Source organism: Motacilla alba, chromosome 1A, assembly GCF_015832195.1.
Source record: "Motacilla alba alba isolate MOTALB_02 chromosome 1A, Motacilla_alba_V1.0_pri, whole genome shotgun sequence".
Taxonomy (NCBI): Eukaryota; Metazoa; Chordata; class Aves; order Passeriformes; family Motacillidae; genus Motacilla; species Motacilla alba.
The window spans coordinates 49998090-50021018 of NC_052031.1; the positions used below are offsets into that span (position 1 = coordinate 49998090).

Consider the following 22929-nt stretch of genomic DNA (forward strand, 5'->3'; position numbering starts at 1 on the left):
CTTGGCAAGATCCTACAGAGCCCATCCCTAGAGTGCAAAAATCTTAAGAAAGCTCAAACTGGTATCCACTGTCCAGCAGAATGGCATTTTCCCTGGACCTGATGTCCTCCACCCTCAGAACACCTCTGATCCCCTGCATCCCCTTCCCTACCTTGCAGATGCAGGTCTGAATGATGCCCTTTTCACAGTGCCTTGACCCCAGGGTCCCAGGTCAACTTGTTTCAGCATAGAAGAATCCTCATGCAACTCTGTGATGAGGACTAGGGACTCATTTAGCACATGGGGAGTGCTAGATCCTTCAAGAGTAACCATTATATCGGGGTGGGGGGAGGGGGACCCCCATCCTGAGGATGCACACCCTTCTCCCCAAACCACCCGCACCCCTTCCAGCATCCCACCACCCCAACCTGACAGGGTTGAATCTTCCAGCACCATCTCTGGGGTGGCCAGAGCACTGAGAGCAGCAATGCCAGCAATTCTCATGAAGAAACTGGCTCAATGGAAAACAGGGAACATACTGGTGGCTGAGGTGGGGTGGGGGTCTGCCTGTGTCCCCTCCCCGCCGTCCCTGGCCGACTGTATTCTGGCTCTGAGGAGTGCTTGGCTCCACCTTCCGCCCTTCCCTCCCCCGGTGCTAAGCAGCAAAGCCAGCTAGAGACATCCAGCCGGGGTATTAGTAAAAACCAAGCCTCCCTCCAGGAATGGCACTCGCTTGAGAGCCTCCCTGTGCTGCGCGCCCTGACACCGCCGGTGCTGGGAGAGAGAACAGGGGGGCTACTGGGACACAAATACAGCCCTTGCAGGATTTGCCCGGCACACCAGCCAGCAATGTAAGTTTTCCTACCTGAGCTTGCTTGCACACGCGCACACTTTCATTCGCGCTTTTTTCCCCCTCTACTTTCTCTTACTTTTTTCATTTTCCCAAACCAGAGTCTGTGTTGCCCTCTGAAACTAGAGGGACAGCAGCTCTTGCTATGCACTGGATTTTTTTTTTTTTCAGTTAAGCCAGAGGCATGCTTTCCCATCACTTTTTTTTTTTTTTAATTTCTTTCTTCTTCCCGTTTTTTTTGTTTTTTTTTTTTTGTTTTATTTTTTTAATTTCTAGATGGGGAGGATAGAGAGGGATTTATTTTTAGAGTGTTTTTTTCTCTTAGGGGGGAACTGCTGCACAGCAGCAGGGACTTTTAGAGGTGACTGCAGACAGAAGGAGAAAGGCAAAGCGTGTGGGACAGGCAACCCAAAGCTATGGTTTGTCTCAAAGTTAAACTTGGTTGTGTTTTTGTCTGGATAGATATAGATACAGATACAGATACAGATACAGATACAGATACATGACTGTGAGTATGCATATGCATACACACATAGACCGGAGGGAATGTGTGTGGATGAAGCGTAGATGTATTTTAAGCCTTTGGTTTATCAGCTGTGAGAGGAGAGTGAGGGATGAGACGTCCCCACAGAAGCACTTTCTCACAGCTGGGATCAGGGTCTCTGGGTGTGGATCCCGGGCCTGGGCTGGTTCTCTGCATGGTGGTGCCACCCACTCAGGTTCCTTGGCACCTGGGGTATCAGTCCCTTCTGGCTTATAGACACACTGCTGGTGCTTCCCTTCCCATGACTCCCTCCTGACATTTCACTGCATGTCTTTGAAATAAAGGGGCACTTCTCCACACAAGTTTGGTGGCTCTCCTCCACATTACACTCCTCTGTGGGGTGCTGTGCCCAGGCAGAAGTGCATGTCTCTCTCCTTTCAGGTCCCCAACTTTCATTATCCCTCTTGCTGCAGGCCCTTCCCCACATGTCAGCTCCACATGATTGCAGAGATAGGGAGCAATATCCCAATTAATCAGGGGCCCGACCCATCCCCACCCCCACTGATCACGGGTTTTGCGGTGTGCACGGCAATTGCGTTGCTTGCGCTTTAATTGAGCAGCCCCTGTCTCGTGGTCAGTTCTTCAGAGACCTTGGAGTCCCTTTCAGATTTGGTGGTTGCTTCTCATTTTCTCTCTTTTCCCCTTTTTTCCTTTCTTTCCTTTGTTTTTGTCTTCCTCCCTTCCCTTCCCTCCCCAGTGAGAAGGACAGCAAGAACGAAGAGGGAAAGCTTGAGAGCAACGATGGCTGATGACCAAGACCTTTCGGAGGTGGAGATGAGCCCAGTGGGCTCTGAAGACCACCACTGCCTCTCCCCAGGACCCTCCATGCCTTCGGACAACTCCCCACACCTCACTGGCTCAGGGAATGGGGAGATGGGGAAGGTGAAGAAGGAACAGCAAGACTCGGAGGCGGATGATGACAAGTTCCCGGTGTGCATCCGTGAAGCAGTCAGCCAGGTGCTGAGTGGCTACGACTGGACCCTGGTTCCCATGCCCGTCCGGGTCAATGGAAGTAACAAGAGCAAACCCCATGTCAAGAGGCCCATGAATGCCTTCATGGTCTGGGCACAGGCTGCCCGGAGGAAACTGGCTGACCAGTACCCGCACCTGCACAACGCCGAGCTCAGTAAGACCTTGGGCAAGCTCTGGAGGTAAGGGAGAGCAGTGGAATGTGGGGTGTGAGGGCTGAGGTCTGGAGGTGTCCTCCAGAGGACTGTGTGGTCATGTGGAGGGATGGAGACTCAGCAGGATGGAAGGGGTGTCCCTTGAGGGGACTTCTGTACGTACGGTGAGCCCCCTCACAGGAGGCGCAGTTGTTGAATGGAGCAAGATGGTGGTTGGATGTAGTGAAGGCTTCCTCAGCAGAGCTCACCTCTATCCTGGGCAGCAGCCCTTTCCATGTGTTTCCTACTGTTTCCCTATTGTTCCTGATGAGGACACTCTCATTCTGCTCCTCCCTGCCTGACTGCCTGGGGAGATCTTGTTTCTCGGCTCACCCTCCCTGTAGGGCTCAGTTGTGCACTAGCAGTAAACTGGCTGAGCTCAAGACTTAAGAGCTAAGTCACAGGTGGCTGCCTCAAGCCTGTCTGAACTCAGATCCTAGCACTAACAGGGTTTCTTTTCTCAGCAGTGCCACAAAGCAAGAGGGATTTACAGCTGAGGAGGAAGGTCAGGGGAAAGGAGACAGGCAGTCAGAGCCTGATACCCATCCTTCCCAGGATGGTCTCACTTCTGGCAGGCCATGCAGGTGTAGTGAGATGGACAAGGAGAGACACAGGTAGAAATCAGGGCTGAGGCTTAGCAGAGAGACCTGCAAGAGTCCCAGACTTAGCAAGCTCTCTTGGAATATGCTGGCTCAAACAAACTCCAACTTCCTTTGCACACAGAGAGATGCCCTCCCTTCCCACTAGCACACACTCGTCCTTTGGCACCACCAGTTTGCGCCCATATTTTCACTTTGTGCAGATCCTCAATCCTTTGAGTAGCCTCCCCTCCTTCCTCTAGCAGATGCATAGGCTGCCCTCATCGAGTGCAGCCAGTCCATGAGCATGCAGAGCCGTTGTGCCGAAGCCAAACGTGTCAGGCTGGCTGTGCCGCATCCTTCCCGTTGGACGTGCTCTGCTGATAACCCCATCAACCTGTTACTTTCTGCCACAAGTCCCCAGCACAGTCCCCTGCCTCACGCCAGTCAACACAAACCAAGGCTCATGCAAACCGCCCTCTCATTCTCACACCCTGACATAATTTCATAGAGGAAGCCCTCAGTTTTGGGTGAGCCAAGACACATTTTTTGAAGCAGAAGCTTCAAAACAGCTATATATAACTCTCTACAGCAGCTATTCATTCCTAGCTTCAAACAGTCTAGCTCGCAGGAAACCAACCCCTTGGGCATTAGATTCTCCCTCTGCTATGTCAGCCTGTTTACTGTGACTCCTGAGTGTCTAATGTAACACCAGCAAAGGGATTTCTTTGGGAAGTCAAAGGCAGAGCACAGATTGTGAATGTCTCATCTGATCTTCTTTCCTGCTTGGATCTCCTCTGCCTTCTCTTTACCACAGCACTTGCTTTAAACGGGGACTCTGCTGGCAGCCTCTGGATTGTGAAGCTGTCTTGAAAAGGGGATGTGTGGAGGGGACCTACCCTTTTTGTTACCAAAATGTTGATTTCAAGATATCATTCCTTTATTGCAAAATTTTGCCAGATTTTAGAGCAATGGTGTCTCCCTCCAGGCACTGCATTTTCCTTGAAAATATAGCAGAGGAATGCAAACCTCCACAGCAATTGCATTCAGAGCACACGGGCCAGCCCACGGCCACAGTCACGCATCCAAATGCCTCCCTGCTTCCAGGACATGGCTCCCGCTGCTGGCCGCACGGGACTCAGAGCAGCAGGACACTGCTGCCAGACAATGGTCACGGTCCCTCTGTGTTTCTTAGGGCACAATACAGCCAGGTAGCATTGCTCGGATGAGAAGCTTGTGGGTCAGGCCTGGGGTTGTTGTAAGCTGCTGAGTTTGCCACCTGGGTGCTTCTCTTGAATGTCTCCTCTCCTAGTGCATGCTGAGGATCTCCGAGCTGTGCCAGGCCCTATGGAGATCACACAACGCTGCAAGCTGGGTTATGGGTACAGTCAGTATCTGGCCATTTGTGTGTGTATATTTCTGTGAGGCTGGGGGGAAATACCAACCACAAAACTCCAGGGGAGGTGGCCCAAAGGTTACCAGGATAGTAGCCCAGAGCCTTGCCTTCCAGCCATGGTATGGCTGGGCTTCCTCTGCTGAGGTGCCCACTGCCTCATCTACACTGTCCCCCAGGTATAGCTCCTACACATAGGTACAGCTGCAAGCAGACAGGATCTTTTCTGGATGGCTTATCCTCAAACTTTTGATGGATGTCCTTGCACAGGCAGCCACCAAAACCCTACTGCCATGGCTCGTCGCTTTGGAAAATGTTGGCTGTTCTGAGCTTATACAGATAAAGGGTGGGTTAGAGGCAAAGGCTGGTGACCACAGGGACTCCCTGCAGACCACCATTAAATCGAGCACATCCCCAGCAATCGGCACCGGGTGGGGATGGAAGACGACGGAAATATTGAGAGGCACCTGCAAAACAGGATGCAACAGCCCAGAATTTTTTTTTTAAGCCCAGAATTTGCCGTGTCCTCCACAGGCACCAACCCTCATTGGAAGGGGCTGCAGGATATGCCCTGACGGCCACATAACCTGCTTGACCCCAAACACGGTGCCAGGGGGCTTATGGCCCCATCCACCTTCCCCAGTCTGTGACCATTAGGGTGTGTGATGGGCGCAGACAGCAAATGGGACATACTAAAAAAGAAGGGAGCGTTTTTGTGCTTGACGGTCACGAAATCTGTCCTTGAATGCTTTCCTTTCCCAGGGCGGGACAGGGAGCAGCTCTCAAATGGAGGCTGGCTGCTGAAAATGTCAGCATGACTCCCAGCCAAAATGCCAGCCAGCACCACCTCGGGGCTGAAAACAAGGGAGGCACGGGAAGAAGGGGAGGAAGGCTTGGTAGGGAGGAACAAGGGGCCCAAACGGAGGGATCATTGCATGAGAGTGGCAACACCCAGGGAACTGGTTCATGCCTACAAAATCTAGGGCCATGGATGTGTAGGAGGGCTGCTTTCTGCTCCCAGCCAGCTCTTGCCTTGCATCAGCCCCAGTGCCCAAGCCCATGACCGCACCACTCATTGGCAGCTGAGCCCCAGCCAGGGTCAGGCCTCTGGCTGCTGAGCCAGGCACCTGGCACACGGAGCAGTGCCATGCCAGGCGGCAGAAGGGGAGGCTCTGAGAGGCGAGCAGGAAGGTTTTAGCCCTTCTTTCTCCTCCCAGAGCACGGCGCTGGATGCTTGCCCATCTCCCCTCAGCTCGGGAGTGAGCATTTGGTGTCGGGCTTGGATAAGCCCCATGAAGGGCTTTGCTCTGTGATCCGTAACTTCTCTGCCCGTGCGAGATTCCTTTGCATTATGGCCTGGAGAGTGTGGGGGGCAGGAGGGGGAGGGCAGGAAGCAAGTGAAATCCAAATCCCCCCAAATCTCCTGGCCTTTGCCTGCTTGCACCAGTTTCACTTTGCTAAAGCTGATTTGAATTCTGATCCCAGTGGGAGGGAGGAGGGAGCAGGCAGCCTTGGAGAGAAGGCAAAGATGTGGGGAGTGGACTTGCCTCTGTCCTGTTGGAGGCACTACCCATGGACTGCTGTCAAGAGGAGAGAAGTTGAGGCACTTCAGCATAGCTCAGAGGGCAGGGGTCTGACACCTGTGTAGCCTCCAATGGCTGTTTCACAGTATCCACAAGTCAGATCTCAGAGCCTGAGTTTTGCAGGTTTTGCCTCTATTCTCCATATCCCATGTTCCATAAGGATGAAGATTTTGCCAAGACAAAGTTTCTCCCAGTCCACAAGGCCTTCGAGGGCTGACCCTTAGAGGGCTGTCTGGAGCAGCACAGGCTGAGGGATTAGAACTCTCTGGGACTTGTCAGTGTGGTATACAGTGGCGGGAGGGAGACAGGAAAGCTGGTGCTGGATTCCTGGTGGCTCAGTTGCTTTAATCTCCAGGATTAAGGCAGTGGAGGAATGTGGTGTGTGGCCACAACCCGCTCAGGCTGACTGGAGTGAACCCAGGTCAGCACCATGCCACACACCTTCCATCTACCAGCCGAGGCGATGCACAAGGAGTAGAGGGGAAAAGGGCATTTAGGGACCAACCCACTACTTACAGGTGACCAATCTGACTGCCCACCAGATTAATCTGTGTATTCCTTGAGACATACCTCCACTTCATCTTCAGTTTTTCAGGTCAGTTCAGGCCTTTGTATCTTCCCCAGGTCCTACAGCTAAACAGAATTGGTCACATTTTAGTGCTAAGGGCTTCAGGGGTGCAAAGGTGCTGGCACTGTCCCATCCCTATGTAGTTCTTTCGCTGGGGAGAAAAAGGTGGAGACGTAACATAAATGGAATTTTTTTGTTTTGCTGTTTGTGAGCCCTGCCATTTGTAATGGCTGTTTTGAGATCCCAGTCATGAGAAGACTGGTCCCTTCTGGTTTTTGGTTGGAGGCAGGATGACCTGAGTCACAAGAATATGAGGAGGAAAATCATAATATGAAATTGAAGTGCTTCCAGCTGAAATACTGCAGAAGGCTTGAGCAATGAGTTTGATCTTATCTTCAAGTGCTCTGAGGCATCCTGCCTGTGCATTTCACCATTTCCTCAGAGAGCCTTAACTAGAGGAGCCCATGATCTGGCAGAAATACAGACAAGGAGCTTACATTTCTGCAGTGCCTTTCATCCAGAGACCAAGACTCATCTACTTCTACAAAGCCAGCAAAATAGCAGCTAAATTTTTTACAACTGCTTGGCCAAGTTCAAGGAAGGCTGGTCCTTTGTGCTTCAGCCTTTTGCATTCTCCATGTCTGAGGTGAGCAGGAGCTCCAGGAATAGTAGAATACACTGTTTCTAGCCCTTCCAAAATTTCTTTCTGCTAGGGTTTCTAGCCCTTTCCAAACTTCCAAATTCCCTTTTAGAATATTGCAAAATGACTGAAGGCTGCTTTACATTGTTCCTGTGGAGCTAATATCAATTGCTGCTATTGGTGCTCCATACAGCCTCAAAGTAGGATCAAAGCCTGTAGAAGGGGGGAGGTTAACTTGGAACAAATGGAGTCTGAGGAAGAGCAAGAGACATGGGGCAGGCAGCACTACAGGCAGTATGCTACCTTTGTCCAAAGGACAATTGCAACTGCCCATAATTTGCCCAAAGTTTTTAAAAGCAGCTCGTCCACCTTTATTTAACACAGCTGCAAAAGGCTGCACTTTGCCCTTTGGCAATGGAAGAGAGGGTAAGTTTAACTTACTGAGGCGAGAAGCATCACACAGGTGGGGAAGGGGGACCCAGCACTGGCACCAACCAGTGGCAGGGCTTAATGACTAAGGAGAAGAAGGAAAGCATTGCTGTCTCCATGGAAACACTCCAAGTTCTTCCTATTGTTTTGGGAAGTACCCTCCATGGGGCAACATCCTGGCATTTAGATTTTCACACCCTGTCCCATAATACTGAGCGTAGGTGGGGGTTTTTTTTCTGATGGACCTGCCCCACGCCTTTCCCTCCTCTCTTCTTTACCACCTTGGTCTCTGCAGGTTACTGAATGAAAGCGACAAGCGGCCCTTTATCGAAGAGGCGGAGCGGCTGAGGATGCAGCACAAGAAGGACCATCCTGATTACAAGTACCAGCCCCGCCGACGGAAAAATGGCAAGGCCACACAGGGCGAGGGTGAAGGCCAGGTAGAAGGGGAGGCAGGTGGGGCTGCTGCCATCCAGGCCCACTACAAGAATGCTCACCTGGATCACAGGCATCCTGGCGAAGGGTCGCCAATGTCTGACGGTCATCCGGAACACTCCTCAGGTGAGTCTTGGGTCTCAGTGAATCTCTTGACAGACTACAGCCAAGTCAGAGACTCAAAAAAGACAAGTCATCATGGTGACAGCCTTAGTGATGGGGCTCACACCTTTCTCATGACCCAGCAGACTGCTGGTGTCAGCAGTACAGGGACATGCCTGAGTTTCAGAGGCACTTGCATTCCTCTAGTCAGGCAAGGTATCATTGCATCCTCCCTTTTTTCCACAAGATGATATAAAGAGATTTGGTTTTGTCTATTTCTTTCTACCTCCACCAAAGCCTCCAGCTGCTGGCATACTGGGAAGAACAGAGATGGGTTGTGTATAGAGCAAGTCATAAAGCTGTAACTCACCTCTTCTCTCTTTTTCCTTTTCAAAATATCCTTCACATTGCAGGTCAGAGCCACGGGCCCCCCACGCCTCCTACCACCCCTAAGACCGAGATGCAGGCAGGCAAAGCTGATTCCAAACGAGAAGGGCGTTCACTAGGGGAAGGGGGAAAGCCACACATTGACTTTGGAAATGTGGACATTGGGGAGATCAGCCATGAGGTGATGTCCAACATGGAGACCTTTGATGTCAATGAATTCGATCAATACCTGCCGCCCAACGGACACGCCGGCCACCCAGGCCACGTCGGGGGCTATGCGGCAGCGGCTGCTGCTGGCTATGGCCTCGGGAGCGCCCTGGCTGCGGCCAGCGGACACTCTGCCTGGATCTCCAAGCAGCATGGAGTCTCCTTGTCCACCGCCACCTCATCGGTGGTGGACTCAAAGGCCCAGGTGAAAACGGAGGGGTCCACCCCTGGAGGCCATTACACTGACCAGCCCTCCACTTCCCAGATTGCTTACACATCCCTGAGTCTGCCCCACTATGGCTCGGCCTTCCCCTCCATCTCCAGGCCACAGTTTGACTACCCGGACCACCAGCCCTCGGGACCCTACTACAGCCATTCCACCCAAGCCTCTGGCCTCTACTCTGCCTTCTCCTATATGGGACCTTCCCAACGTCCCCTTTACACTGCCATCTCTGACCCTGCACCCTCCGTGCCGCAGTCCCATAGCCCCACACACTGGGAACAGCCCGTGTACACAACTCTCTCCAGACCATAGGGAATGGGGAACAGTGACCGAAGCAGCGACGGAAAGGCTCCGAAGAATCAGCACAGGCAAAAGAGCCTCCGAACTCCAAGGTCACTCAGTGCCATCCAGCCACCAGAACCCACCAAGCATACAGAAGTGCCTTTCTTGATCCCAGCTCTCGCTGGCATACCCACCTAGAGGAAGGTTTATCATCTTTTCGCCCTTTACCAATTTTACACAGGCCACATGACTGGCTTGCGATGCCTTATTGGCCTTCTAGATGAGAAGGATTCTAGACATGGAGTGACTGGTCTGTGGTGGGTTTTGTTGTGCACACCCTGGACTGTACGATGAGAGAGACTGTCCTTTCCTTCCCCTCCCACACTGCTCCAGGGAGTTTGCAAGTGTTTCCAACAGGCCACAATGGCCAACATTTTATCACCTGCTGCAGGTGTTGGGTGGCTGCTCAGCCTTGGCAGATATGTCTCGGGAGGAGCAGTAGGGAGGATGGCATGGCTGGCTTCCTTGCAATCAGTGTCGTGCAGCAGTCCTGCCTAAGATTCACACATGCATGAATCTTGAACCCCTTGGAAGACCAATCTACGCTTGCTTCCCTGCCGATTTCCACAGCTGCACTCTAGCTTTTCTCCCCACTTCTCCCCACCATCCTGTCTCTGTTTAATTCCACACTCTTCCCAGCACGGAGATTTGAAGGCTTGCCTGAACAGTACATGGGATTTGGGAACAGCATGGTCGGCCTTAGCATTACTTTTATCACAGCCTGTGTGCACATGTGTGTTCATCTATGAAGGCGGAGGAGAGGTGGGGAAGGACCAATGAATCATTACGGTGCTATGGGTGAATCCTCCTTTTTTTAAATTACTCTGTATCATTCATTTATGTCTGGCATTTCTGGCCTCCCAGTCTCTTCTGATCTCTTCGGAATCCCAAACAACCTCTGAGCAAACCTGGCCCTTGCTCTTCCATGTCTGATGGTGCCTGCATGAAATGAAGAGGCACCAAGAAAGCTATGATGCACTTGCCAACACCCCAAATTGATTCCAGTACTCTTTGAGCTCCTACTCCAAACGCAGGCTAAACACATCCATTCATCATGTCTCCCAGTCAGCCAACACCTCCCTCCCATCTATGCCGAGAATGGAAAGATACTCCTGTGGCTTTAAGCAAGGTAGATACAGACCCAATCTTGGATGATCAAAGAAGCCTATTTAGGTGCAAAGTAATCTTCTTTGCCTTTGGGTTTCAAACTGGAAGCAACCATGTCTTAGAGATCAACCTCTTTTTTCAGCCCAACATCTGAGGACAGTCTGCTTGCTTCTCCTTTGTCACCTCCAGGACTGGGGTGGTTTGTCATGCCAGGGAGTGAACTGGCACAAAAATTGCTGCAGGAAAAGATGATTCCTGACAGCTGACTGCAGAGACATGCTGTGGGACTTTCCAATGCAATATGCCAGTCTAGAAAGAGACTTTAACCAAATGTGGACTGTGATGGGTGCTGCTGTATCCCTCTGTTGATATGACTGTCAGATGCCCTTCCTGCCTCCCTTAGCTACAGATGACTTATCCTTGTGGTGTCTGAAAAGATCATGTAGAATGTTTGCTCCCGGTACGCATGTAACCTCTTCCAGCCCTGTCCCCTTATTTATGCAAGTAGCACCTTCCTCCCCTACTTCCCTTTCCTCAGTCTCTGTGCCATCCTAGCACCATTAACTCTGCATTAAACATATGGAATAATAAACTTATAAGTTTCATTTTCACATGCCTGGGTTTCTTCAACCTCTTCCCTGCAAGTCTGTTTTTTCTCCCAGCACATGTATGATGGGTCACACACACCAGCACACAGATCCTGTGCACAGCCTTTCTCTGCCTCTCAGGAAGAGGACACAGGTACAATTCTGACTGGCTGTCCAGACTCCTTCATGGGTAGGAGGCTCATCTTCTGTTTACACCTCACCTCCAGCCATTTCTACCATGAGAAAAGCACTAACACTGATTTCTGTTCTTCATCTGAGATAGACCACACGCAATCAAGAGTACTATTTTGCACATGCTTCACCCAAAAACTTCTTAGTGTGATTACTAATGCTCTCTAGGATAGAAGTGTGGGGTTTCTCATCTTGGGTCCTCATGACCAGGTAGCAGGTGACGTACCTTCAAAAAAAGACTTCCCCATATACACAAATTTGTGTATTTTGGAAGCAGCCATTAATTTCTCTGTAAAAACTCAACCCCCCACTCTCTTGCCTTCCACAAGCAAGAACCTAAACACAAACACTCATACACACAGAGTATATTCCAAAACACACGTATACACTTCCTGACTTGTTGAAGAAGATGTTCTGTATATAGTCAGGTCCTGGGAGGGCATCTGAACTTGTCTGGAAAGAAAAAAGTGTAGCAGGTATCACTCTGCTAAAGAACATCTCTCAAGGCAGAACGGTAGGAGCCCATTTACCTCAGACACTCCCAACAATTCCAAGTTGATTCCAGAGGGATTCAGTGCTGGTGCATGTGAGCAGATGCAGTGAGTTCCTGTTCACTAAACACTTTATGGGTGAGTAGAGTAAGCAGAACACCTAGGAACTGTTCAAAAACATCTAGGAATGTTCAAAACTTTTTAAAAAGCCCAGCACTATTTGGATGAAGTTCTGTATGGGGCCAAGAGCATCCACAGCAGGATGGCTTAATTAATCTAATAATAGTGATGCCAGCTAAAGAGTTCCATGCAAAATAGGACTGACCATTCATGGAGAGGAGGAGAAACCTATACCCCAAATCAAAGGCTGTGGGAAGAGCCCAGAAGGGCTCTGCTGAGAAAATCAGGAGCACAGGTAGGGAGGAAGGGAAGCCATGGTGGAATTAGAGGTATGAAAGCTGATCACAGGGGTGGGAGAGAGAAGTGACACAGCTTGGATGAACAGAACAGTGGGAAAAGAAAGTTCTTAATCTCACATAAGTACTCCAGCTCTTCAAGAAGCAAATTAGGAAAGTGAGTGGGCTCTGCCTCAACCATTTGCCAGTGGAAGGGGATGGCTCTCACAGAGGGGGGGTTGTTGCAAGTAAGACAGTACTGAGAATACCACTGGTAACAGAGGGGTTAACCGCTCCTCCTGCAGCCTAGCAGGAGCTGGCCCAGCATCCTTCCCTATCCCTTTAATCGTATCTGATACAGATGCAAGGCTGGGGGGGGGGTCCGGCAGGGAACAAAGAAGCCATTTAAAAAAAATAAAGAAAAGGACAAGAAAACGACCCCGCGCTCCATGGCAGACGCCAAAACGATTGCACAAAGGCACCATTTCAGGGCTGAAATTTCACCGCACCAACGTGATTAAAGGATTCCACGGCGGGTGGGGGGAGAAGGCTGAAGGCCACAGTGCTGCAAATTAACCTTTTCTTGGTAAGGATGGCTTGGACCAGGAAGCATTTGCTTTCTCCACAGTCAACCCCCTCCATGCACCTGCAAACATCTCCACATCCCCTTTGACCTGTCATTTCACCCAGGGACCTATTCAGCTCTTGCATGATTGCCTCCAAAACCAGTCCTTCCTGTGCACACCAGGAGAGGAAGGATAGACTGGTGCAGTAAGGGAGCAGTAAGAGAATGACATTCGCGGCTGTTACATGAGCCAAGTTCCCAGGCAGGTGGGTATAAACTCCCTTTGGGACATGGATGCTAATGTGCAGGCCGACCACACATACAGCATGGAGAATGATCACTTAAGATATAAGCACAAGCTTTAACACAAACTAGTCTGAAATATTCTTTCTAGACCAGAGCACAAAAAAATATAAGGCAGAAACCATAGGTGAGGTGTGCATTCCTCCTTCTTTTCTTTAAAAATAGAAATGGAAACTCTGAGAGCTCTTTTTAGTAAGATAATTGAGAAAGATTTGGTAAGTCCTGCCCAAGCTCAGATCTTCCGCATGCAGAGAAAGAACCTTGAAGTACACAGATCAAGAAACGAAAACTAGGTGAACAGATGAAAATCTGCAGCTGGCTGGAAGCCTTTGCAGATTGTAAGGCATCCACCCAGCTCTTGACTCAAGCACATTACCTCCCAGCACATCAGAGGTGAGAGTGCAGGTACCTGAAGGGGACAGATGACTTTTCACCACAATACAGATCGAAGGAACTCGGGGATTTAGCTGCAGTTGTGCCACCGTAAGAATCACCAGGGTATGTTCAACTGAAATGGCTTGTCCATCCCCAGGACCTCAGTTCCACCGCGTGTCAGAGAACAGCTGCACCAGGAGCAAGTGCAACAACAACCCACACCTGCCGAGCTGGTGGGACAGCGAGGGGCGGCCGTGCTTCCGGCTGGGGCAGTGCCACTGAAAGGGGATCCCCACTTCTGATAAGCAGCAAGGGAGCAGGGAAACAATAGGTGGCTTGATGAGAGCTGCTCTACAATACTCCTGAGAAGCCCCACAGTCAGCACTGGCCAAAGAGGAAATTGGGGGTTTCCACAGCAACCTGCTCGGGGCACAAAGGCCCAACTGTCTAGGGGGAAGCAATGGAGGTGTCTCAGCACTCCCACTTTAAGGAGGGACAGTGGTGGAAGGCTGGAGTCTTTCTGAAGCCAAAGTACCTGCCAGAGCATTTCTGTACAGCAGGAGTTTAATTTGGTATCAGTTCTGTAATGAGGGAGGAGCAGTGCTAGAGGAGGGAGTTACTGCAGACTTTGGTCTAGCTAAAAGATGAGGCCTTCAACAGTACAAGAAATCTGAAAAAAACCAGCATTGCACTTGGCTCCCTAATCTTACTAATACAGTACATGACACACAGAGAAAAAAATAATACCCAAACTGGTGGAGACAGCTAAGAAAGTAATCTCTCAGACATATAAGACTGAAAGAGAAAATCAGAGGGCAAAAAACCCCAAATGCATTTAATTTAAAATAGGGAGATCTTCAATTTATTTACACAAACACTAACCAAAGTTCAAAACATCTCTGGAAATGCAAAACCAAAAACAATGGCTGGAATCTGATCAGTCTGTGATAATTAATTCATCCACACCCCAGTCTTCATAGCTCCCATCTGGAAGGTAACGACGGATGATTATGGGGATCTTGCGTGCTCTGAAGGGAAGAGAGAGATGAACAGAAATGTCAGAATTTTGGCCACAAAAATCCTCTACAACGTTACAAACTGGGGACAGTGTGGCTGGACAGCGTTCAGGCGGAAAGGGACCTGGGGGTGCTGGTCGACAGCCGGTTGAATATGAGCCAGCAATGTGCCCTGGTGGCCAAGAAGGCCAATGGCATCCTGGCCTGCATTAGGAATAGTGTGGCCAGCAGGAGCAGGGGGGTCATTCTTCTCCTGTACTTGGCGCTGGTGAGACCCCATCTTGAGTGCTGTGTCCAGTTCTGGCCCCTCAATTTAGGAAGGACGTTGAGATGCTTGAGCACCTCAATGACTTGTGTCCAGAGGAGGGCAACAAGGCTGGTGAGGGGCTTGGAACACAAGCCCTATGAGGAATGTTTGAAGGAGCTGGGGTTGTTTAGCCTGGAGAAGAGGAGGCTTAGAGGTGACCTTATTGCTCTCTACAACTTCCTGAAGGGAGGTTGTAGACAGGTGGGGGTCGATCTCTTCCACCGGGCAGCAAGTGACAGAACACGAGGACACAGTCTCAAGCTATGTCAGGGAAGGTACAGATTGGATATAAGGAAAAAATTTTTCACCAAAAGAATAATAAAATACTGGAATTGTCTTCCCAGAGAGGTGGTAGAATCACCATCTCTGGATGTGTTTAAAAAAAGACTGGACATGGCACTTGGCGCTATAGCCTATTTGAGGTGTTAGGGCATAGGTTGGACTTGATGATCTTAGAGGTCTCTTCCAACCTCTTATTCTGTGATTCTCTGAATCTCCACTGTATCACTTCAGTAGGCGATGGAAGTGAGGCGCTTGGTGGCTTCAATACGCTCATCAGATTTCCCTGAGAGCTGTGCAGCATCAGTGATTTGATATTATACAGCAAAGTCCCAACAATCTTCCCTCAACTGTAGATGCAAAGCACTCAGCACTCTCAGACTATGAACACCAAAGACCTCTCAGACCTCTGATGCTCCTGCAGGAATGGGGCCTTGCGGTCTGAACCCACTAAGAGACAACACCAAGCACCTAACCCTGATATGGGGGGAAAGTATAAATCAAGAGACTTGAAGAACAAATCCTCTCTTTGTTTGACAGAAGGTTTTCCCCCACATGACACTTAAAAGGTGGCAGAATTCTGAGAACTTCCAGGGAAAACTGGAATTTACAGAGAAATTTGCATCCTGAGAGCTTCAGTTATATTTTATGAAGGATACATGAAACAGTGACTATTCAGGTACCAAAACCTGTTACAGCTGGGGAGGAGCACAGAACCTGCCCACAGTGCTTTTGATCAGAGAGCAAGAAAAGGCTGAACACAATTTAACTTCGTGAAAGTAGACTGAAGTCAGCAAAGCATAATCAGACAGTCTGGAATCTAGCCAGGGCATCAGGTTTTAACTGTATCAGACTTGAAAAGTAACACAACTTCTTCACATTCAAGAAGGTTGTTTTTCCAGTAGTAAAGTAACTCCCTGATGCCAAGAACTATATCTGAATTTTGGCACAGAACAGGCCGCACCACCCTGACTTATTTCAGAGCTCACACACAGGCAGTGACCAGAAGCAACTCGGTCTGAGCCTGGAGATCCGACAGGAATATGACCTAAAGAGCTTTCAGCAACGGCAAAGGGAGCTGTCATAGATTAAAAATCCGCAAGAGCAGCTTCCCTGCACTGAGAAACCAGGAAAGCAGGGGGACAATTTTGTTCAAGGACAGGGACCTAATCAGTAACAGAGTCCAGCTGCTTGAAGGAAATCTGCATGTGACTTGGACTGTGCAGGAAAACTGTGGGACAGCACAAGAAGCCAAGCATGCAAGGCTGCAGGAAACAAACATTCTCACCAGCCTGACCCTTATTTTAATTTTTGCCAGCACTTCATTTGAACACATGTCTGTTCAGAGGGCTGCTTCGAAACAATTCCATTTGGGGAATTAAATGGATTCCCAAAAGATGAGGACCTTGGGAACCCATCACAGAAATAAAGAATATTGGGAATGTGAAGTAGAAGAGGTCCAGAGCGCTCCTAATAATCAGTATTTGCAGGAGCAATTAGTTTGGGAGAGAGCAGCTGTGGAGAAACTCCAAGGTGAAAAAAGGAAAAGGCAACTATAGTGCTCACTGTTATTGAGGGACGGCAAGGTTGTCTTGGAACAAACTGAACTTAGAACAAACAGAACTAAATGCTAGGATGAGGAGAGGACTGCTGGCTTTACAGAAATCAGTACAAAATCTGTGACTTACTTGAGTTCTTTCATGGCAATGAGCAAGGGGTCTGTCTCTCCTTCCAGCTCCACCATCACGGGGGCACACATCCTAGGAAAAACATCAACAGCCACTAGAGCAAAAACACAGAGGGGGAAGAGCTAAACACTCGCCTACCTGTGTCACCTCTACAACAGCCAATAAAGTACGAGGGTGGGACACCATCCTGGCAAAACTGATTTGCTCTGTTGTGCACTTCAAGAAGAAGAAAATTCCCCCAGATGGTTACAGACCAAACTTTTACTTTGATATTGCTCTTGTCCCATCCCTAGGGCTCTGCTAACCAGCTCATGCTCAAGGACTGTCAAATCCACACTCTCCTAGTCGCCCTCTTGCTCTACTTAGACATGTAGAAAAGAATGGTTCTAAACTAACCCAATCAAAAGGCTGCAATTGCTGTAAAATGAGCAGGCCTCCTACAACTCCAACACATCTCTTACATTGCTCCCAGCTTCCAGGCCCTGATCAGAGGAAGAGAGGGTTGGGTGCACAGGGCATTTCACCTCTCAGAAGAAAAAATTCAGCATTTTGCAAAGGATTGTGACTACGCCCATCCACTGGACAGCGGTGGCACAGAAAGCTCACATTATGTGTGGGTGAGGCCATGGGAGCTGCTGCTGGCCTGAGCTCAGCACTGGAAGCAGAAGATGCAGGTGCAGCAGAAGCAGGTGCCGGAGTGTTTTGTATGAAAGGCCTGGCGCAGGCCCATCTCATCACCCCCTTCTTGCCCCTCACCAACTGAAAGAACACGCACAAAACAGCTTCACAGGCTGAGCAAAGAACAGCTCGCCCGCCTGTGAGCTTCTAAAGGATGCTCAAGAGAAGCCTCATCATGAGAATGGATTTACCCAAGATGAAACTCAAACCCTTGCCACTGTCTAACAATCTCTCCCAGAAGGTAGTTTTTCAAAAAGCACAACACTTTTTAATATTTACTATTAAAATAAGTCTAAAAGTGCAAATAGATTAAGAGCAGCCAGCCTTGACAGCACTTAAAGTAAGTTCTAGATGCTACTGTCTATTATAAATGAGGCCTTATTATTGCAAATACTTTAAAAACCTTACAGCTTCCCACAATGCAACTGCATTTAGAACAAATTTCAGGTTGGTTTCTTCACTCCCAGTTCCTACAGCCTTGTGGTATCAACTGAAGCTGTTCTGAAGCATCTCTCCCTCCAACATTACCTTTCAAAAACCAGTCGTGAGCTTTCAAGTCCATGCTGTCTCTCTGAGGAAAGACAGAAACCGAACTGTCTTGTCCCATTCCCTAGTAATTTTGTCTGTGATCTAGGAAAATTGTGGCTACTCAATTGTGACTACTAAATGCTCCCTCTTTATGCACAAGTAGCAGAGTTTCAGGCAAGGAGAGACAGACAGACTTCAGGTGCAATAAAGAGTCAGCTTGATGTTGACCAGGGGGTGACACACAAGCTCAGCAGTCATGCAAAAGATTCAGAAGATCTGGGAATTTTTAAGGGAAGAGGAAAGCACGAATCAGTGCAAAGGGAGGCACAGCTACAGCAATGCTGGGAGCACAGTACAATACTCACGCTATCTGCAGGGCACGAGTGCCCAGGACTCTGGCTCGCTCGTACTTGGTCATGTAGGGGGTCGTGATGCGCTTCTGGTTTGCCTGCTGCCGCTCTCCCGAGGGCAGAATCTCCACGTTCTCCTGTCCCTCCTGGTGGAAACAGACCCGCGCCGCTGCTCAGCCGCCCCCGCCACCGAGGCCCTGAGGTGTAGGGGGAGCCACTGAGGCCTCCCCAGCCACAGCAGCCGCCCAGCCGGGCTGCGACGCGGCCCTGAGGGCGGCCCCCGGGGCACCCACCTCCTCCGCGTTCTCCAGGTCCTCCAGGCCCTCATCCTCCTCCACATCATCGAAGTCATCCCCGTCAAAGCTGCGGGAGAGACACACGCGTGGCCGGGCCGCCCCCACCCGACCCGCGCCATCGCCCCGAGGCGCCGCACGCCGCCTGCCCGCCTCTCCCTCCCTCCTTCCTTGCCTCCCCTCGGCCGCCCCGCTCTCACTTATCCTCGTTGTCGGACATGTTGCGCGGCGGCGCCTCCCGGCCCGCACTTCCGGGAGCAACTTCCGGCTGCCGCCGTGACGCTACCGGAAGTTCTCCCGCGCCGTTGCCGTGGCGACCGCCGCCGCCGCTGCCCCCGCGCCCCCGTCCCGCCCGGTCGCGATGGAGGCGGCGGGGACCCCGGCCCGCGGCGGGGCCTCGGCGGCGGGCAGGCCGGCCCGGTACAGCACGGGCACGCGGGAGTTAGTGAGAGGTAACGGCGGACGGGCCGGGGCCGGGCTCAGCTGCACGGGGCGCCGGGTCCCGCCCACCGTGCCTCGCCCCGAGGCAGAGCGTCCCACCGCGATCCGGCAACCGGGCGGGCCCGTCGCTGGTGTCGCGCCCCGGCTGGAGTCCCCAAACCCGCATTTTCCCCTTCGGGTTGGGGTTGTGAGGGGAGGTGACCCTAGGGCGGGTTCCCCAGCCCGGCTCTGCTGCCTCTTCATCGACACGTTGTGTTTTTCAGGGCTGATGGAGGAGTTGCAGATGACGCATTCCCAGAAGCGATACCTGATGGACTATGTGACACGTGAGTGAGGTCCCCTGGCTCTCCTGCCCGCTGCTGTGCCGTGGGGAGGAGCTTTTGCATCTCGGCATTCGCCCAGAGCCTGCTCGGATGGGAAGTTCTTCAAACCAGCAGCACGGCAGCTGCTGATAGATGGGGACGAACGGGGTGAGCTGTCCCCACGGGTTAGCCAGGAAACAAGGCGCAACGGTGTGACTTGAACTGCAGTCTGCCGTGCCCAGTGACCAGGGGTGAGACATCTGGGGCACTGGGGTCTTCGTTTGTAATGCCGCTATAGATCAACAGGTAGATCTGCTGGCAATGGCCCGGAGCCATCCATTCAGGGTCCCCTCTGCCTGATTTGCTGTTATTTTTGGTTCGTCCCCCAGGCGGAGATGCCCTGCCCCTTCAGAGATTCCCCCCATCCAGGCTGCAGCCAGTGCCTGTTCCCTGCCCAGCAGCCTGTCAGCCAGGCAGGCTTCCAGCTAGACCGCTTCTCCGACCCGCCAAGGTCTGCCAGGCAGGAGATGCCTACACCCGAGAGAAATTCAAGCCACAGCCCACCAGTAAGTCAGCAAACATTGCTAATAAATAGACGGTGATGCCTGGAGCCTCTCCTCCCCTTCTGTCCCTCCCCTGCCTCAATCCCAGCAGTAGCAGTGTATCTGAATCGCTCCACGTCCTCACGCTCTCAGTCTGCAACGCCGCTTCAGAAATGGATCTCTGAGGAGACATCTGCTGGAAGTGCTTGCTGACTTCTGCCTGCCAGCTGGGGGGATTACAGGTGATAGGGACCTGCACAGTCCTTGAGTAAGAATGGAGCACTACATCATTTTCTAGCACATAAATGTGAACCACACCTCTGATGTTGGTTTGGTGGGCTCTGTACACCTGTGTGGTGCTTGCACACAGTCCAGGGATAGGCTGACATTAATGAAACACTTCCTCTGGCACACTTAGCAGGGAAGCAGTGTGGTCAGGCTCCTCTATGAGGAGACACGCTGATAATAATGGTTTTTTTTCCTTTGGCATTCACAGGAGATTTGGAAAAGGAGAAGAGAAGACTTCAGAACATCTTAGCATTAGGGAAGGATGAGGTGGAAGACGAGGTGGAGCGGGTGTTTGTTCGGAAAAAGGAAGAGGAGATAGCTGAGCCTGACCGGTTTGAAGAATGTATGTCTTCATGCCCCAGGAGGGAGGCAGGCAGGAAGCCTGGGAAGCCAGCTCCCTCCTAGGGCTGGGGTGGCAGGCTGTGTTGCCAGTAACCTGAAGCCCATTACAGGAGGAGCCACAAAGGCCAGTTTCCAAGAGAAACACTCGCTGCTGTGACACCCTGATCCAGCCATGCTCACAGAGCTTATACTGCCAAGGTTTGCTGGCAGATGGCTCTCTGGGCTGCCCATGCAAAATGCACCCTGCTGGCAGGGGAATAGTCATGGGATGTGCTGGGAAGCAAGCTCAGGTACTGTTGGTCCTTTTCCCAGCAAGCATGACTCAGCATAGACCAGGTCACTTGATAGCCTGACCACAGTTTGGGCTGCTCCAATCCAGGATCACAGCAGTTATACTAGCAAAGCTTGAATATCGAGCAGAATTTGAAGCAGTGAAAGACTTTGGCCTCCAGTGTATACTGGGATAGCAAAACCCTGCCTAATACCTCTCTGTGCTTGAATCTTCAGTGTGTGTGTACAGCCCTGCTAGCCCTTTGCCAGCCAGGTCAGCACAAAGATGGGCATTGCTAGAATAATGTGTACAGAAGGGGTACTCTCTGCTGCAGGGAGCCCGTGCAGCTGATTTTACACGTGCTTGGTAGCCTCCAACACTTGTCACAAGCTGAATGTTGTCCTTGACACATCTGTGACAGGATTTGGATCAGCTGGCTGAAGGTCTGTGCTGCAAAGCAGGAGCTGATGATCCATGCCTGGTCTTGGATGGTTGCAGTCACTGGGTGATGAATATCAACTAATGAACCCCAACAGCAGGTTCTGTCTCCTCCTCAGACTAGTTAAATTGCCCACAAGCAAAAGAGAATTGTCTACATAAAGAAAACTACAAAAATAGTATTTCTGGGAGTCAGGGAGTGATAAGAAGTTGGGCAGAGGGACCATTTCCCATTATGTAAGGGACTGCTGAAGTATTGTGACATCATGTGATGCTAGGTGAGTGTTGCAGCAGATATCACCCTGCCTTGATGGGACTGCTATTCAAGCAGAACTAGGAAATTGGGGGTTCGGATCTAGACAGAAACGTGTTTTCTTGCCTTTTGGCTGCATGCTGTGTCTACAGTTCTTTCTCTTATCCACCAGTGATGAATGAAATTCAAGAGAGGAGGGAATTCCTGGCAGAGATGGAAGCTCTAGGACAGGGTAAGAAGTATCAAGGGATCGTCCTCACTGAAATCTCACAGGTATGCAAGGGCCTTGGCTGAACAGTGCATGGAGGGAATCCCGTGTCAGAGATCATAAAGCAGAGTCTTCTGGTATCTGAGCAGGGAAGGGGGCAAAGAGCTGCTTCCCTTCATGGCACAGCTCATGTGTGAATTTGGGGAATGGTGGATAGCTGTTTTCCAGATTTCTTTCCATCTCTGCATGTAACTTAATCAGGGAAACAGAGTTTTTATTCTTGAGATTGGCAAGAGGAGAAGAAGAAAAAAAAAAAAGCTGCTGACTTTCTCCCTGCTCAGCTCTCCCCCTTTCTACTTTGCAGAAATTGCATGAGATGGAGATCATTGACAAGAAAAGAAGTGAGGAAATGAGAAGTATCATGACAAAAGCCTTCCCTGTTGGAAACAAATCCAATCTCCAAGACTAGGCCAAGGGCAAAACACAAGTGCAATTTGTTCCCACCTATATTTCCCAGACTCTGGGCATTGGAAACTGGTCCGTGTCTGTTTCCAAAGAGGGGCAGCACCATCTGTTGCCTGAAACTAGAAGGCAGGACCAATTTGTACATACACAGCAACAGAAGCTGTAAAATCCTTCCCACACACTGGATCCCTTCTTGCTCAATAATATTAAAGACATGAAAACACATACAATGGCTCCCAAAACATGACAAAGCAGAGCCTTCTTTTTCCTCTGCAGTGCCTCAGAGTACAGCAATCCATCCATAGAAATGTCATTCCTTTTCATCTGCCCAGAGGTGGAGGTTTCTTGTGACAGCATGATGGTAACACACACTGCCACCACACCTGTAACCTCCTCGCTCCTGGCCCTGTGACTCTGGGAATGTCTCTGGAGGAAATGCAGCTGCACAGCCTTGTGCAATCACAAGCCCTTGGCATTGCTGCAGGTCACTGTGACTGTGACCTGCAGCATCAGCAAACCTCTGGTGGCAGCCCACTGGGCAGGGGCTCAGAACACAGCTATGCCAAGCAGGGACAGGGGATTTCACGCCAGTGCCTGCTGCTCTTTGCTGTGGGCTTGCTGTGATTTTTTGGTTCCCGAAAGCATGGTATGCAGAATAGCTACTCTATTCCCACAGAGACTGGAAATGGCTTTTTGCTCACCTCATAAATACCTGCACCTCTGTCCTCCAGCAGGCTGAAGCATGATGTCCAACTTTTCCTGTGGGAATCCCAGCATAACGTCCAGTTTCCAATTTCCTTAA

The 22929-nt window shown here is 50.7% G+C and overlaps 3 protein-coding genes across 3 annotated transcripts; 2 read left to right on the top strand and 1 right to left on the bottom strand.

Moving 5' to 3' along the window:
- The first annotated feature begins 619 nt into the window (after positions 1 to 619).
- SOX10 (SRY-box transcription factor 10) lies at positions 620 to 11937 on the top strand. The gene is made up of 4 exons (XM_038154269.1): positions 620 to 830; positions 2071 to 2524; positions 8023 to 8288; positions 8678 to 11937. The coding sequence occupies exons 2-4, from the start codon at positions 2115 to 2117 to the stop codon at positions 9391 to 9393; spliced, it is 1392 nt and encodes a 463-aa protein (XP_038010197.1). The 5' UTR covers positions 620 to 830; positions 2071 to 2114; the 3' UTR covers positions 9394 to 11937.
- Positions 11938 to 14272: 2335 nt separating this feature from the next.
- On the bottom strand, positions 14273 to 18864 carry POLR2F (RNA polymerase II, I and III subunit F). Its single transcript, XM_038154271.1, has 5 exons — positions 18778 to 18864; positions 18578 to 18647; positions 18300 to 18430; positions 16729 to 16800; positions 14273 to 14466 (listed from the first exon to the last, which is right to left on the bottom strand). The coding sequence occupies exons 1-5, from the start codon at positions 18795 to 18797 to the stop codon at positions 14376 to 14378; spliced, it is 384 nt and encodes a 127-aa protein (XP_038010199.1). The 5' UTR covers positions 18798 to 18864; the 3' UTR covers positions 14273 to 14375.
- On the top strand, positions 18828 to 22902 carry C1AH22orf23 (chromosome 1A C22orf23 homolog). Its single transcript, XM_038154270.1, has 6 exons — positions 18828 to 19029; positions 19282 to 19344; positions 19710 to 19886; positions 20359 to 20493; positions 21627 to 21727; positions 22027 to 22902. Exons 1-6 carry the CDS (start codon positions 18939 to 18941, stop codon positions 22129 to 22131), a joined length of 672 nt encoding a protein of 223 aa, XP_038010198.1. The 5' UTR covers positions 18828 to 18938; the 3' UTR covers positions 22132 to 22902.
- Positions 22903 to 22929: the final 27 nt, after the last annotated feature.